At 41.7% G+C, this 17,234-nt stretch overlaps 1 protein-coding gene across 3 annotated transcripts in view; it reads left to right on the forward strand.

Annotated features, from left to right (window-relative positions):
• Positions 1-570: 570 nt before the first annotated feature.
• VPS54 (VPS54 subunit of GARP complex) overlaps positions 571-17,234 on the forward strand; it is a 47,578-nt gene continuing 30,914 nt past the window's right edge. For 2 of the 3 annotated variants that reach the window (XM_038130944.1, XM_038130946.1), the window contains exons 1-7: positions 571-698; positions 1,056-1,128; positions 9,471-9,632; positions 10,479-10,720; positions 12,154-12,232; positions 14,851-14,885; positions 16,198-16,329. In XM_038130944.1, the coding sequence (XP_037986872.1) occupies positions 9,497-9,632; positions 10,479-10,720; positions 12,154-12,232; positions 14,851-14,885; positions 16,198-16,329 (624 nt within the window). In that variant the 5' untranslated portion in view covers positions 571-698; positions 1,056-1,128; positions 9,471-9,496. The remainder of the gene's footprint in view (positions 699-1,055; positions 1,129-9,470; positions 9,633-10,478; positions 10,721-12,153; positions 12,233-14,850; positions 14,886-16,197; positions 16,330-17,234) is intronic. The other variant, XM_038130945.1, reaches the window with a different exon arrangement.

A 17,234-nucleotide genomic window follows, 5' to 3' on the forward strand; every position in this document is an offset into this window, starting at 1 on the left:
TTTACTGGCTGAGTCTGCAGAACAAACTGTACCGAACAAACCTCTGCCAACCTTGACCACCCAGGAGCAGAACAACATCTTTAGCCCAGTCTGTCTGGGACCAGCACCGGACACAAACATGAGTTAGCGAGCTGCAAGCCCAGGCGTGAACCAGTGTAACCCTTGGATTTCCACGCTCGTGCCCATAGCCACATGCTTATGCTATTAAATACAGCCGGAATCGCTGTTGTTAATCGGAGTTTCCCGGTGTTTTGTTGACTGACACAGCGCTACGGCCGGACATTTAAGCCTGTTTTAAGGCACGACCAGGCACGAGGCTGCTACTGCTTCAGCGCGACCTAGCGCGCCCCTCAATTTCAGCAGCTTCTGAGGCCTGACGGAGAATTGCAGCCTAAAATATAAATCTGAGTCAAGCCGGCTGCGGAGCACCCGCGGGGGGGTTCGGTCACGAGGGCTCCCAAATGCCGGCACTGCGGGCCCCCGCGGGGCCAGCACCGCAACCCCATCGCGGGCGGGCGGGCGGCAGCGCGGCCCCTTCCGCCGGCCCCGGCCGCGGCTCCTCCCCCGGGCGGCGGCAGAGGCGGGGCCTGGTTCCTCCCGCCGCCGCCCGGGCCCTTCCTGCGCCGCCCTGCGCGGGGGCACCGACGTGTCGCGGCGGAGGAGCCGCGCTAGGCCGCGCATCCCGCCCGGCGCCTCAGGTACAGCGCGGGGGGCCCGCCCGCCGCCGCTCCCGCCGCCTCCCGCCCCCGCCCGCCGCCGGGGCTCCCCCGGGGAGCGGCCGGGAAAGTTTAATTTCCCCGGGTGCCCTTTGTGTGGGCGGCCCGGGCGGCCTGGGCCGGGCGGCGGAGCGGAGGTGGGCGGGGGGGGGGGGGGGCGCTTCCTGGGGCCCGCTTTCCCTCCTTCCCTCCTTCCCTCCTTCCCTGCAAATCCCCGTTCCGAATTTCCATGGTAACCCCCGGTGGGCAGCGGGCGGTGCCCGGCGGGAGGTGCGGGGAGGGTGCGGAGGTGTTGGCGTGAGGCCGGGCCTCCCTCATGCGGTCACTGTCCCCCGGCAGGATTCCCGACGATGCCACGGGGAGAGATATGACGACGACCTCCGGGAGATACTCCTGGCGTGTTCTCCGTAAGGTATGGCCGGCTCGGGAGCTAACGTTTAGAGCAAGTATTTAGTGTTTTCCTCTGGCGCATGGCAGCCAGGATAGACTGGGATGTGGAGCGCTGAAAAGGCTTGTTGGTTCCATAAGCCGTGTAGGAATGCGATGGGTCCTGGATTTGTAGGTGATCCTAAAACTGTGTGATGGGGAGATTAATTTCTTGCATTTCTTTACTGTAATTTTTCAAAGACTGTATGTGATGTTGAGAGAAGTACACATATGGGGGTACAAAATAGCAACCTTCTGCAATCCCAGCAGAAACTTTCCCGTTCTGACTGTCCAGTTTGGGCCTTAGTATGTTGCTGAGTCCCTTTTTCTTCTCTGTTTTTCTTATACGCTCTAAATACTTAGGATTTCTGCTACAGGACACAGAGTTATCACAATCCAGTGTAAAAAAAATATAGAATGCCTATTTTAAAGTTCATCAAAGTGATACTGGGCTACAGATTTGCATGTGGAGGTTTTTTGGGTTTTTTTTTTTGTGGTTTTTGGTTGGTTGGTTGGTTTGGGGGGGTTTTTTTGAGTTTCTAGCATAGGTGATGTATTGACTTTCCTGTCTTACCTGTACTGATGAAGTCCTATGGACTCGTGCAGCTGTTGCTGTGCACCCCTGCAAGAAATTGCTCTCTTACTCAAAAACCCAACTGCAGGATGTTAATTGTTGTAGTGGCTGCAGTAATTACTGTTGTGACCTGATAGTCAGTGTGACTCTATGACTGAAGAGCAGACAAATGGTCTTGAAATGCTTTAGGCATTAGGTTGGTGTATCTGTTGGGTAGGAGAACAGTGCCTAAAATGGACTAATAGATAGGAGATCCATAGCTGTTCACGCAAAAGTCACTGGGCAGCCTCACCAGAGATGCCAGAAGGTTGCACAATGAGAAGCATCTCAACCTCTCCTATCCCATTTGCTAGTAACAAGATCTGTTCCAAGTGTCCCTCTGTCTTCAGCACTGTCTTTCTCTGTAGTGGGAGTCTGGCATCTGAGCAGGAATCTTGCCTTGTTGACAAGCACAAACTTCATGAGAAGGAGATGCGCATTTCCAATGTTGAACGAAGATATTATTTGCCTGGAAAATGTCAGGCGTCACTTGAAATGAGTGGAGAAAGCAGACTGCAGGCCTCCCTTTGGCAGTTTGAGCAGGAAGAGGTTGGGAAATGGGATCATGATTGTGTAGGTATTGTTTCTTCTTTTGGGGCAGCAACTCTGTGAAGAAGCCACTTCTGCTTTCCTTCTCCAGTGTTTGGGGAAAATGAGGAGCTGTGAGTCTGAAGAAGAGAGAAGGCCCATGAGCATCATACTGTCCTTCCAGTTGAGAGGCTCACAGTCTTCCTTTGGTTTCCGTTCCATTTTTGGGGTTTTTTTCCTTCACACTTTGTTTATTCTTGTCTTGTTTTATGAATGGAGTAGAAAGAGTGAGCGGGTGAGCATGAGTGTGGATGTTCTACGTACATTTTTCTGGAGCCTCATATGAGTGAGTCCAAATCAGATTTACCAGCAAATCTAGGATTTGTCTTAATATTTTTAGCTTTTTGCACACACCTCACCTAGATGCTAGATTAAAAAAACCACCAAAAACAAAAACAAACCACTAAATATTCTCAGCAGAAGGTAAAGAATTGTCAATGTGTTTCCTTCATACTCAAAACTGACAGGTCCATGTACTGATAAGCTGTTCCAAAGTACTCATACCTAATAGCTTAAATATCCCAGCTTTTTCTCTGTCAATCTGGTTTTTAAATTTTAAAAAAAGGGGGCCATTTTGAATGTCTGTGGGTGTGTGTTAGGGCTAGATTATTAGAGTTGGGGTAGCATGTCTGGCACTTTGCAGTATATTAGAGAGTTTCCATCATTTTTATACAGTTGCTGTGAGACTGTATACAGCAGTATAGACTTTATACAGCAGTGTAAGACCTTCCTTTTGGTTTTTAGCGTTCTAGGTGTAGCGTGACCATACTGGGTTTTATGCCACGGAATTATTTATTCTTTTTGTCAACGGAAGCTGTTTAAAGGAAGAAAAGGAAGTGATGTGAATAGAGATGGTCAGTTTTGTTTGTTCTTCTGTTGGGCAGGTATTAATACCACAAGGAATGGTATTAATAGGACTGTCAGCAAACATGGATGGCACGCTCTGTTGCTCACCAAGTTAAAGTTTGGATGTTCTTTGCAGAGTACCTGCCCTGTAGAGTGACAGTGGACTGGCATCTTGTGTCAGGATTTGATGTGAGGTGCACTGGGCCTGCTTTTTGATAGTCTGGTTGCAGCTTTATGCATGATGTCAAGCTGTGAAATATTTTTATTTGGCTCCTTCATAGCCACTTCCAGTTCAGGACTTGGATAATGCTTTGGAACACACGATTCCCATGAAAATTTGTATTTTTAGGAAGTTATTTTCTGATGAACAAGAGCCTAGTCCTGCTGAAGATGGCAAGTGGAGGGGCTGCACAGGGAATCGTGCTGTTGACACAAATTGCCATAAGCAGCGGTTGGACTCCTTTTGTCACGTCAGGACCTCGGTTTGGATTTTTGCTGGGGCTGGTGCAGTTCTTTTGCCTTTTCTTCACATGTCGCTGCTCTGCAGTCTCTACCTTTAACACACTTGTAGCAGGAATGCCTGCTGGGGCTCCTTGGTCTTTGTCCAGCTGTGTGGACCTCTCTGGAGCTCTGTAAGATGCTTGTATTTCACTGTTTTCCAAGGGGATAATGCACACTGTAATGCTGATGCTTGGAAAAAAGGGTACAAAGAGACTTCATTCTCATCTCCTATGATAGTGTGGGCAACTAACCACAAGGCCTTTTCTGACACATATTTTTGCCGCTTTGATGATTGTTTCTGAACGATTCTGACACCTCTGGTGTGGAAGAACTGGGTGCATAAATAGCTGTAGGTAGGTCTGTTTCTCCAGCACAGAATCTGCCTTCTGATTTCAAATTAGTGTTCAGCATTGGGAGGTTGGGTTTCCAGGTGAGAGGAAGTACATTTGCTACAGTGGGTACATCACAAGTGTTTAGTATAATTGTTTATTTGGTACCTGAATGAAAGCAAAATATTACTTTCTAGATAGTTTGTCTAAAAGGAGAGAAATTGCTTTCCAGTTTTTGACAAAATCTTTTCACCTGTGGATTATATTAAATAACAAGATGCTATTCAGTGATGGGACATTTTGGGGTAATTATTTTCAGAGGATTTTATTCCTGGTTTAAAGAAATTATTCTCAGCTAAAGCTTTTTTTTTAAACTTTTTTTTTTTTTTTAATCTGCTGTTCATGTGGTTACAGCTGGGAAGGGCAAAAGAAACCAGTACAAAATGTGATAATATGAAAGTCAGATGTTGTTTTATCCTGGCCTTGTAGGCTACCCATGGTGCTTTGCAGTGGATATGCAGCTGTTCTGTTCTTTCTTTGGAGTCACTACTGTTTTTTCTTGCTTCTTTCCCTGTTTGAGGGGAGTGTTTTGAGATGTTCTTATGAAAGAGACAATTCAAGGGGAGGGTGGCGGCATTACTCTTTGGGCTATTCAAGAGCTTTTGCTTTTCCACAGTCCCCATTCTGCAGTTTGTTGGGAAAGTAGCACAGTCTGAAGAATTACAGAATCTGCTGGGGCATAACAGCATGTGTGGCTGAGCAAGGCTGATGGGAAATGCAGATAACTCATACATTGCTTCCTTGTTGGGTTGATTTCATCCTAGCAAGGCTAACCTGGATGGTCACCAGTCATGCTAACTTTGCAGAGAAGGTACACCCTCAGTGTGAGAACAGGAGACTGGGGATACTGTTGGGGTGTGCAGAATGCACTCAAATACGTGGGGTTTTTTGTGAATACAAATATATTTATTAGGCTCTCAGAAAGGCCAAGCTCATGTGGCCTCCTCTCTAAGTTGTGTGAAGAGGTTTTATGTTGGAGTGTGCTTCAAATGTAGGTGGCTTGCCATGAGGACAGGTCGCAGCTGTTCTCTGACTCTGGCCTCATCATTCCCCTGACAGTCATCATCTTCCTCCTCTGAAACCCCATGGTGGAAGTAGGTGTTCAGAAAGAGCTTGGCTTAGCAGAGCAGCTCCCACAGCTTTAACCTCAGTCTCTGAAACTGCTTAAATGTTTCTGCTTCAAGCTAACCTTGGCTCCCCTGCTGCAACAGGGATGGATGTCTGTCTCAGGGCACCAGGGACAAGCATGGAAATTTCAGCCTGAGGAATTAGCTGGTTGAAAAAAAAAAAGTGAAAGCTTGCACGAGTGCAGTCTGGCTCACATTGTCTTGCAGAGGTGCCGTGTACTTTGCTTATACCATGGTTTCCCTGTTACAGGGTGAAATCCTGCTGATTTAGAGGTGTGTAATAATACATAGGGAAAGCTCAACTTTTGAGGACAGAGTAAATATATTAGGCCAATAACAGCATGCCATTTATGAGCTGTTGAGCTGTCCTGGAAGGAGTCCCTTGTGTATTTTTATCTTTTAAATATGTTTTAGGTATGCTTTTCTTTAATAAATATCTTTGGTATTTATCATATCTTCTAGAAATGGTGCAATATTTTGCTTTAGCTTGACTTGTGGGTGGCTTCTGATAGTTTTCTGTTCCAAAGCATGTTGGGTAGCCAGAAGAGTGCTTGAAATATTTTAATTTCACTCTGTTGTTGCCAAAGCCATGACAAGCAGCAGGGACTTTAGCATGCCATTTCTGTTCACAGAGACACTTCTCCTGCCTTACCTTTGGGATGCAGAGCATACCCCTTGAAAAGTGCCTGCTGGTGTCCAAGTGTGGCTTGTTGTGGACAATGGGGAATGCTTGAAGGAGAGCTTGCTCAGTGTTGCATGTTCAGTTGGAACCCTGAGGGCTCTTCCCGCTGAGTGTCTCTCCTTAGGTGCCACTATTTTTGAAGCTGAAATAAAATTTGGAGAGCAGATTCTATAAATGATACTGGAAAAACAAAGCATGTGAATAATTACACTCAGAATATGAGAAGGCAGTTTCTGAAGAACTTTTGTACAAGTCCTGATACTTAGAAAAACAAGCACGTTCTCCAGAGTTACAACCACCCTGTGCAATTACTTCTGAGTAATACGCTTTGTTGTTTGTTGTGCTCTCTTCCAACAGCTGAAACCTCGGGTGCGAAACTCAAGAGTCACAGCGCAGTCATCTCAGAAATAACCTCATGTGATTAATGCAGTGCTAGCTCACAGAGCTGCGCTTTCGCTGACTGTGCAGTACCCAAGCGTGTGGCTCTTACTCTCCTCACCACAGTGTTTTGTTCCGTGCTGTGTTGTACAGCTGTGTCATATTGTACTTGCTGAGCATGTTACTGAACAAGAATGTTTTTAAAGAGGAGGCTGTAAGTTGAAGTACAACTCTTTTGTGTGCTCAAACTGTAGGAATACTGTCAATTCAGATCATCAAAGCTATTTTCATTGTTGCCGTGGCTGATTTCGTTTAACTTCAGCGGTATTAAGTCATTACAGTGACAATGTAATTTAATATAATCTTTTTAAATAAGGAAATTGAAACAGTGTGTACAACATTGATGTAATATATTGAAGGCATGTTGCACCTAGAGCCATAATCCTGGGTTCCAGGCTCCATCACTACTTTTGTGTCTAACCTCTAAATGTTTTTTTAAATGCGTTAGTTTAATGCACATTGCTAGACAAAATATGAGTAAATTATGGTGATTACTAGAGAGAACACAGTTGATCTAACCCATTTTAATTGTATGTAATTTAAACACTGATGTCATGAAGTTACACAGTTGCATATTTTTACTACAGCCATATGTTCTTCTAAGTAAGAGACTCAGGGGACTCACCATTTCATCATTCACTCTGCACACTTAATGCAGTTAACTGCATTTACCTGCCTGTCATTTTGCACAGTTAGTGCAGTTAACTGCATTTACCTGCCTTTCGCTTGCATGGAAAATTGAATGAGTTAAAATACTCTGCAAAGTTTTGTTCTGTGTTAACACCGAGTTTCATTTTCTTGGTATGTTTAAATCAGCAAATTTGTTTATTATTGTGTATTTTAAAATGTTGATTTAGGGGCTAGTTATAGATTCATTTGTCTATAAAATGTTTAGTAGTGGAGCACAAGGAGCTGCTTTTCTGTTGGTGAACAAATTAAAGTTTTTCAGTTGTGGGTAAGGTTAGTGTACCGAGATGAGTGTAGGGCAGGATTTTTGCCTTTATATGAGCTTGGCACATGTTCCTCTGTAATGTGGGTTTAATTCAGGTACTATTGCCCAGTTTTCTTTGTCTTTCTGAAGTTATACTTTGTTGGTCAATTTAAAGACTGCATTTTGAGGAATGCCTGGTTTTGGGCAGTACAGAGATGAGTTTTTTCCTGTGCAAGTGTGGTTGTTCATTGGGGTTGATTATCCATAAGGTCCTGACTTATGAGGATAGCTTAGAATAGCTGCTAGCTATGAATAATTTAGTACAGCATCAGATTGCGTGCCACTTAAGAAGGCCTCTGCCTATGAAGCCTTATATCTTGTTGAAATCCACTCAACAGTATGAAGGTTACTGCTTGCACTGGTATTTTATTGTACTCTTTCCTTTCTATTTTAAGATTTGTCAGTAAATATTTAATGGTGGTAAGTAATGAAAATACTTGTGCAAGAGTAGGCCAAGCTTGTTTTTGAAATGCTGAGGTGTTGAGCTACTCTTCAGTCTTAACCTGTCTTTGAAATTTATTTTAAATCTTTGGCTAACATCGCACAGATAGCATTTTCTCCACTCAGATTTATGTAGTTGAGACAATTCATGTCCTAGACAATTCTTTTAGATGGTACTTCATTGTGGGGAAAGGAGAAAGGCCTAATGAAAGGCTTGCAAGAGTTACAAGATTTCAGTGCTTTCTACAAATTGCTCGAGTTGCTCATACATCTGACTAGAACAGACTCATATTACAGGGGCTTTTTCAGGAGAGAAACTGCAAATACAGCACTTTGAAGCAGTTCCAAGTGCAGATAAATTTACTGTATGCCTTTAGGAGACTTGGTCATGGCAACATAGCACTGGATGTGTTTTTAGGAATGCTAAAATAAGTGTTTTATCATCATATATTAGATTTTTCACAAAACCACGCCAAAACATTTGAGAAGAGCTTAATGAAGAAGTTACTCTGGAAATGTCAAGGGAATAACATAAGCAGTAAAAGTAGTAGAGAAAAAGGATTTTGTGGGGCTTTTGGGGGAGAGAGATTAATGCTTTATGATATTTAAGGAAGATCTGTCCAATGTCTGGAAAGGTTTTTTGTCTGACTACTTCTGACTGTTCCCATTCTCTGTCTGCTAGTAAGTTTTCCTTGCTATGGACCTCTTCATTGGGTTGCTCTGTTGTAGCTGAACATCTCTCTTAGAATTGTTTTGTAGGACGCTTTCAAGCAAAGTAGAACCTGTTCTTTTTCTTTTCCAAATGAGATTTGTAATATATGTGATGCTGCTGGAAGCTGACAGGGTGAGATACAGCCATCCCTTGGTGCCTGCTTTAGCACTTGAAGATAAAATTGGCCTTTAATGTTTTTGTGCTCCTTCACAGGGTAGTGAGTAATTTAAGTGTCCATTAAGGGTTAGTAGTTAAATGCTAAGATCTTGCTAGATGTCTTTAATTTCTCCTTAAAGGCGAAGATCCAGATGAGTCCCTTTGAACAGGCAGTCTTTGAACTGTGCAGTTTTAATAAATTCTAAAACCTCCAATAGTTGTGTAGTGTACTACTGTCTGATACTTTGATGGAAATGCAGTTTTGTTTACAGATAGAAAGAACTCGTTCAGTTCAGCCTCAGTGTAAAATTTTTAAGCCTATTTATTTTCAAACTGGGATCTTAAAATTGAACTGAAAATTAGTGGGACTTTGCTTACTCTGGAGCTTTTTGGTCTGTGATATAATTGTCTTCTCTATGCAAATACATTATGCTGCAATAAATTGTACTTTACTAGGCAGCCATAAAAGTTAAATTGTCCATTTTCCTGATTCAAGTACGAGGTTTCCTGATATTTGAGAGGAAATTCTATTGTGAATGTATGCACTGTGGCTGCAGTAGTTATGGCAAGAAAGGAAAAAGTGCCTGAAAGACTTGCTTTTTTTTTTTTATTATTGTTGCTGTGCACAAGAACAGGCTATCCTCCAAACCTACCGGTGTGTGAGGAATAGACTATGAAGTTACATTCTGCCTTTTATTTTTGTGTTTAAAATAAACTTTCTCCTGTTGTTGAAATGTGTCAGTTGAAGTATTGCAGTTAAAAACAATACTGGAGTGTCATTGTTTTCATACAGTGTCTCCCCAGAGCTTTATTAAAGCCTTGATATCTATTGTTTCCTATTTAGCTTTTATCAAGTGGTGATTTTATGCAATGGCATCAAGCCACAGTTCTTCACCAGTGCCTCAGTCGAACAGCAGTGATGCTTTCTTTAAAAAAGAAGTGGACGCCACAAAACGCTTTCGCCCTGTGCAGTCCCTGCCGGATGTGTGTCCCAAGGAACCCACAGGTAATGCCGGTGTGCAGGCAGAGGGAAAAAGCAGCTCAGCTTGCTGAACGATTCCCAGCTATCCAGTCAATATTTCTTGCGTACTGGGTGTAGTGTACTAAGCCATAGTCTCCCAAGCATGCTGTGATTCTTTTTTACACCACCCAGTGTCCCTTTGGAGCAATAGGAGAGACTATTTGCAGCTTGTTTTAAGGTGTCCCCATTATAGGTGGGACTTTGCTTGAATCATTCCACATTACAGCTATGATCCATACTCCATGTAAGAGGAGGGTGCAGTCTGACAGAGCTGGTAGCAGACGTGTCCAGTGTGCTTGGAGCCTGACTGCATTCCTTGTGGGAGACATCCCAGCCCTTCTGCAGGAGGAAGCAAGTGACCTGTCTGTAGTACTAAGTCTCTGGTGCTGTTGTTAAACCAGATTTTGGTCATGGTTCCAGCTGTTTTGTTGCACTAAGGCTTACTTTACACAAAGGAGTAGGTGGGATGGGATCTTAAGAATTTTGGCATATAATGCTAATGCATTGCAGCTCTCATTCTGATCAAGATCAGATTATTAGAAATATGTTTGTGGTTGGAATCTTTTTCTCTTCAGTAGAAACTAATGTTGAATGAAATCTGTTCAATGAGTGTCAATGCACCACTTCTGTGTTCAAAACTTGAGTTGGTTTATCTCATAGAAGAAATGCAGGTGAAGTGTTGCAGAAGGAGAATATCATCAGTTGTTTGCATAGCTAATTCTAATCCAGTATGTAATTGGTAAAATATGGTTTGCTTAAGAACCACATTTTAGCAAAAGCTTACAGCTTTGTTTCTTACCCTAACAAACTGTCTTGTCTTTTGTGCTGCAGGCAATCCCAATAACTTACATGACAGCCCATCTCTAGTTGTGGATCAGCAAAGATGGACTATTTATCATTCCAAAGTCAATCTCCCAGCAGCACTAAATGACCCTAGGTTAGCAAAAAGGGAATCTGATTTCTTTACAAAAACATGGGGAGTGGACTTTGTGGACACTGAAGTCACGCCTTCATTCTACCTCCCACAGATCACCAAGGAACATTTTGCATTATACCAACAGGAAATCACTCCGGTAAGAACCCCCAATTAGATGCACATAGTCCTAGGAGCCAGAAAGAGATCCTTCTTCTAATTAGATTATCCTGGCTAGTAGCCCACTGTACAGTTAGTTGATAATTAATTTGCTTTTTCAGTGTTGTTTGGGTCTTCATTAGACATTTCTGGTTTTATAATCTCAGAACCCATTGTGTGGAAAATGCTCTCTGAATTGTCCTGAGGCAATTTCATGTTATTTTTAACTTCTGTTTCTGAGTACTGAGCTCTGCACCAGGGCTTGCAGTTCGTTTTGTTTGTTTTTTTTTTTTTTCTGGTTGTTAATCCTTTTTTCCTTTAAGGATTGGGCTCTACAATGCAGCATAGCATTCTGAGACCTTTGCTGCAAGGGTTGGCAATATATTTTAGGAGTCTTCAATCTAAACATTGAAACATTTATACATTAACTTCTTAAACTATAAACAGGCCTATTGTCTTGGTGATTTCTTTTGTAACAGGGAAGTGTAGGCTACACCTAAGGACACCAAGACCAGTAGGAGACTTCTACAATTTCTTAAAAATACAAGTGTCAGTAAGAATTTAGTATTCTTCTTTTTTTTTTTTAACTGAAAGAACATGTGGAAGTCTCCTGCTGTTCTCTGCTTCCTTGGTTTGTAACTTCCTTATTTTTTTGCTAGTTCAGAATTAGCTGCAAGAAATGTTACTTGTGTAATTATAAAGTCTGTAGAAGGGAATTGTTTATAAATGAACTACAACTGAACTATTGCCTTTAACTGACATACTCAGCATCTAAAATGTTTTAAGATTTCATCCTTTAAAATTAGTACTTCATGCAGTGACTGCTAAATGAAGGAAGGTTTTGAAACTAGGACCTGAGCTGTGATGTAGCTTCTTGCAGAAATCTAGTTAGCATTGGTGTTCTTTAGAAACATAATTTATCACCACTGTGGTCTCTGGTGGTGTTTAAAATTCAAAGCTCAGCATGATGAAACAAGATATGTGGTTTCAGCAAGGTACTCATTAGTAATATGTGCAAGTAATTTCTACTTTCATCCAATTTGATTTAGCAATGAAAAAGAATTCTTTGTGTGTTAGTGTGATTCCTGGATTAGTCAGCAAATAAGTGTTTGTATATGTAATTACAGTTGATCTATGATTGTATATCATTATGTAGAGAAGTTATTAAACCTCTTCAATAACTTCTGTGTTTATTTTCTCTTGAGATGTAAAGATACAGGAAAAAAACAACACATCCACTATAGGTTGAAGTTTTTAGTACCTTTCACCTGGACAAACTTCGTCTGAGCTTATAAGAGGAAGAAAATACTGTGAACCTGCCAGAATTATTTTGCATAATTTAGTTGTGTTTTACTGAATGTTTTGCTTCAAATGAAAGAAAAATCTGGGTTTTAAGCATCAGAATAATTTTTTAATATATTTTCTCTTCTGCAGAGAGAGAAGGTTCATGAAAGGTGCAAGAATATTTGTACTCCTAAAGATACCTTTGACAGGACACTATTACACACTCACGGTACAGTCAAAGCCTCCTTTACTTATTAAAAAGTGGTGTCTTTTTATATCAGTATGTTATAACATCGGTAGCAAGTGTTATGAATGTTACTCATCATTGATTCTATAATCTACTAATTGTCTCTGTTGCTTGAGACCTTCATGTACAATAATAGCTGATGATTTCTTTGAAACAAGACTTGGAAACTCAGACGTGGTAGGCTTAGAGGTATTCATGACCACTGCTGACATTTCATAGGTCAAAACGTTAGTGATACCTGCTTTTAAACTTCTTCTTGGCATGTTTGGATTTGTGACAGGTCATTGTGGCCCTGGCAGTGTTTTCTTTAACTGCTGTTTATTTAAAGATCCATTGAAACTGTTGCATCAAATTTGCATCAGTGAAGAACTGCAGTGCCATTCCTGTATCTCTGCCATGAGAGTCATATCATGGCTGAGGTGGGAAATAATATCTCAAGATGATCTAGTCTAGACCATCTGCTCAAGCCAGGACCACCTATGGGAGGACAATGTTCAGCTGGATTGTGAATCTCACAGATGGAAATGGACAATCTATCTGGGCAACCTGTTTCAGTGTTTTACCACCCTCACAGTAAAAATACTTCCTTGTGTTCAAATGAAATCTTTCATGTATCAGTTTCTGCCCATTGCCTCCTGTCCTGGCACTGGGCACCACTGAGAAAAAACAGCTTTGTGTTCTTTGCACCCCCTCATCAGATCTTTAAGCACATTGACCTTCCCTGGGCTTTTCCAGTCTAAACAGTCTCTCCTCCTTGTTTCTTAATCATCTTTGTGGCTCTTGACATGATTCATTCCAGTATGTGTAGGTCTGCTTTGTGCTGGGGAGCTCAAACCTGCATGTGGAGGCTGAATTTCAGGACTTCATGGAAGTAGCTCAACTAATAGGAAACTAGACAGGAAGGAAGGCAAGGGGCAAAAGAAAAAAAAGAAAAAAAAAGTAAAAGAAACACTCATAACTTGGAGAAAGTTTTTTATTATTTATTTTAATTTACTTTCTCAAAAACATTAGCATAACAAGGTTCATTTATCAATCTCTTTGATAAGTCTTCATTTATCAATCTCTTTGATATGTCTACGGGTAATACAGCAAAAGGGATTCAGTAGTTTACTCCTTTTGATCAAGTTGTTTCTGCTGACTTTCTTCCTCCTCTTCTGTGCAAAAAGAAGCCCTTCTGCGGGGTTTCTCTGTGTTGGTGTTACTTTGGAATAGCTGTTCCAGAATGAATCTGTCTGTGCTGCATACTGCAAAATGAAAGGGCTTTCTTCAGTCTTACCTTAATCCATCTTAAAAGAGTCTGAATGTTTTTAAAAAGGGAAAGTTACTGTCACCAAAGTAACTGGGATCTCCTTGTGTAGCTGGACAGTTCTTAGTAGAAGCATCATTTGGTAGTCTGAAGCTTGTGACTTTCTATAAATTCTGCTGTTACTGTTTCCTGTCTTCCTCTAACTCCATCCCACAAGACTTAGCATTTCACTCCTGTAAGAATTGGTCTGTCCAAAGGCTGAGGACAGCAGGGTAATTCCAAGGTTGCCTTTTGTACTTTGATACAAATAAAGTAAGAGGCAAATGAAGTAAAATCCAAAGAGAGCAGTATGGCAGCTGATGCTGGGGTAGCACTTACCGTGTTTGTCAGGGTTGAGCAGACTGTCCAGCAGAGATATGGGCTTGTGGCTTATAAAATTTCTCAACTTTTTTGTCCTCCAGTGTGCCCCCTCTTCATAATGCCCACTAAAGTAATGAGTAAGGCTGGGACAAGGGATTTTGGCTGAACCTCAAAAGTCTGAATTTGCCTTTTCTTCGAGTTCTGCTGGGATATAATGAATTAACTCTTTTCCCAACTCAGTTCTCTCACCCTCTGCAATTGTCAGGTCAGCATACTCCATGGGAATTAGTCCTGCTGTGCTGCTTGGTCAGTGATTGGGACTCTGGCCCGAGTCCTTGTTCATCCTTCCTGCCAGTCTTTGTGCATCCAATCTCCAAGTGCTGTGCAAAAATGATTATATGGGCAGCTTCAGTCTGAGGCATTAAAACTGGGATGATGTTTGAAGGGCCTTTTACTGGGCCTTGCCAGTGCACTAATGAATGTGAAGTGCTAAGTGGATTGCTTTGTATGACAAACACTGACACTGCCAAAGCAGCCAACTACAAGCTCCCTTGAGTGGGTTGAGACCTGAACTGCAAAGGACAAAAGAGTACTTCAAGGAATCAGAATATTTCAGGTTGGCAGGGACTTCAGAAGGCCTTTACTGCAACTGCCATCTCAAAGCCAGTTCAGCTGTGAGGTCAGACCAATCCATTCAAAGCTTTACCAAGAAAACTAGAAATATCCAGAAAATATCTACAAATATATATCCGGAAAATCTCCGAAGTACCCAGCCCTTCTGGGCTGCCTGCTCCAGTGCTTGACTGTCCTCGTATCATCAAGCTTCTCCTCATGTTCAGTTAGAAAATTTCATTTCAGTTTGTAAGACTGTTTCCCCTCTGTGAGGAATATGGCATCATCGTCTTGAAAACTTCCTCATGGGATTCACTTGTTCAAGGGAATTGTTTCCTATTGTTTGCTAATGAATGACTACCTGTGTTTTGTTTAATTTTAGATAAATCCAGGACAGATCTGGAACAAGTACCTAAGGTATGGCTTCTGGGCACTTGGAGGTGTTGTAAGACTTTCTCACATGAAGTGTTGGATATATGCATGTACTCTGTTCTTTGTAGAAATTGTGCCTCACTGATGACTTGGGTTGATTTTCAAGATCTGTAGTGCTCAGAATTTAAAGACTAAGATTGATTTGCTTTGTTGTTTTTTTTTTCTTACTGTTTCCATGGTCTCAGTTTTTCTCTTAAAGTAAAATACAAATACCATTATTTTTTTCATCTTTAAGTAAATGAAGTTAAGACCTCAGAGCTGAGCAGAATTAGCCAGTCTAGGAGGAAGAGAAAACTGAAGAGTTTGAGAAAAGCTTGAATATTGCCTAGTGTACAACTCAGCATAAGGTTTAACTACTTGAATCCTTGATCAGAGCTCTCTTGCATATAAGCATGGAGCATACATGATGTGGATTTTTGTGTCAGATTGACAAAAGACACAGCTTGAGATTCCATTTTAGTCTGAATATTTTTTTTATAGGTACACTAAGAAGTCAGAGTAATATTAATACTCAGCATCTCTGTGCCAGTCGTGTAGGCTGCGACTTGAGTAGCTGTCACTGCAGTGTTTAAAGTCCAGGAGACAAGAATGCTTGAGTGTGGTGTAATGCTGCAGTCTGTGTTGAACCTTTTAAAATTACACTTCATAAATAAAAGGAAGAGGGTTCTACTGCCTGTCTGTAAGCTCAAGGTTTTGTCAAGTATGAATAATGTTACCAGAGAGAATTTTAGATTAATAGTTCTCCAGGAGGTGTGGTTAATGTTACATGTTGTTGACTCTTCCTGTGCCCAGCACAGTTGCTACATCCTGCCCTACGGGATGTCAGCTTGAGGTTCTGCTCCCTCCCAGGGAACACTTGCTGCACCCTCACAGCCCGCTGGATGATCAGTCTGGTGGGAGCTGTGGCCCCAGGAATGAGCAGATCAGCAACAGGATGCCCTTGTTAGTGAAGAAGCTTTGATCAGATCCTTGAGAGAACCCACCTGCACTTCCAAGCTACCTATGTTTGCACACTCAGGGTGTTTGGGTCATCTCAGGTGGTTGAATACATATGTAATTTTGGAGCTGTGACTTCCACTTTCAGGAGGATAAGGTGCTGTCAGATCACACAGGCTTTTAAAATACATTGGTTGTAAAGTCTGGAATTAATTTGTTTGCCCAGATAAATGAAAATCTGGATGTTGAAACCAACAAATAAGGTCTCTGTTAGCTTAGTGAGACAGGAGATGTGTTTAACTGGGGCAAAAAATATAGGGGTGAGTGAGGCACATTTATTTCTTTTGTTTTTCTGTTTCAGATTTTTATGAAACCAGATTTTGCCTTGGAAGATTCCTTAACATTTAATGCCGTTTTACCATGGTCTCATTTTAGTACCGCTGGTGGAAAAGGAAATCGTGATGCAGCTTCCTCCAAGTTACTTCAAGAAAAGGTACAACTTTGACACAAGTTATGGTTATCCATCATTGCTGGTGGATACTGCAAAGGAACTCCATGGCTGCTGCTATGTAGTGTTTCTTGAGACATCATTGTGGGCTTTGCTATCTCTCATTTTACATCAGGCTGCATATTGTTAGTAAATCATGCAGGAAGCATCCTACTGAAAGAGAACTTTTTTTCCCTGCTCAGTAAATCTGTCAAATCTGGAAAAAAAGAATCTGTGTATTATGTAACAACTGGCTTTTTCACGACAACTGTATATGAAGAACTGAATATATATGTTTACTGAAACAGCTGTATATGGAGAACTTCAGAGGTGTGGAGTAGTTTTCTTAGTGAGGAAGAGCAGTTCGTGAGAAGGGAAAGCTGGATTGCACAGGTTGTACACTGTGTCGGACTGTTATTTTCCAACATCTCAGGAAAATTTCAGATTCAAGGCACTGTAGTTTCTATGCTAAAAACAATGCTAAATCCTGTGGTGTTTGTGTTTTAGGAGATTTCTCTTACTTTTGTTGTTGCCTGCACTGATCTGTTTTTGCATTTCACAAAGGAAAATGTGAAAGCAGAGTGGTTTCTTTCATACTGGAAACAGAAGTCTGTTCTTGGTTGTTTTTATCTTTTTTTGCTAGTTATCTAGTCATAATATAGAAAATCTCATAATGAGTCATCTTTACAGTACAAGTGCCCATAAAATGCTTTTAGAAAATCTAAGTGGTGAGGTACATCAGGAAAAAATGCGGTACCTTAGGAAAAAATATCATGAGGTTGTCTGAAGGTGTTTCCAAATTTCTGGGAATTAGTCTTCCTGCTCTCCTGCCAACTCAGGAAGAAATGACAGACCTTGCTGGAGGCTAACTCAAAGGTTTGTTAGGTTGTCCTCCACATCTAAAGTTGGAG

Source organism: Motacilla alba, chromosome 3 (assembly GCF_015832195.1).
Source record: "Motacilla alba alba isolate MOTALB_02 chromosome 3, Motacilla_alba_V1.0_pri, whole genome shotgun sequence".
Lineage (NCBI taxonomy): Eukaryota > Metazoa > Chordata > Aves > Passeriformes > Motacillidae > Motacilla > Motacilla alba.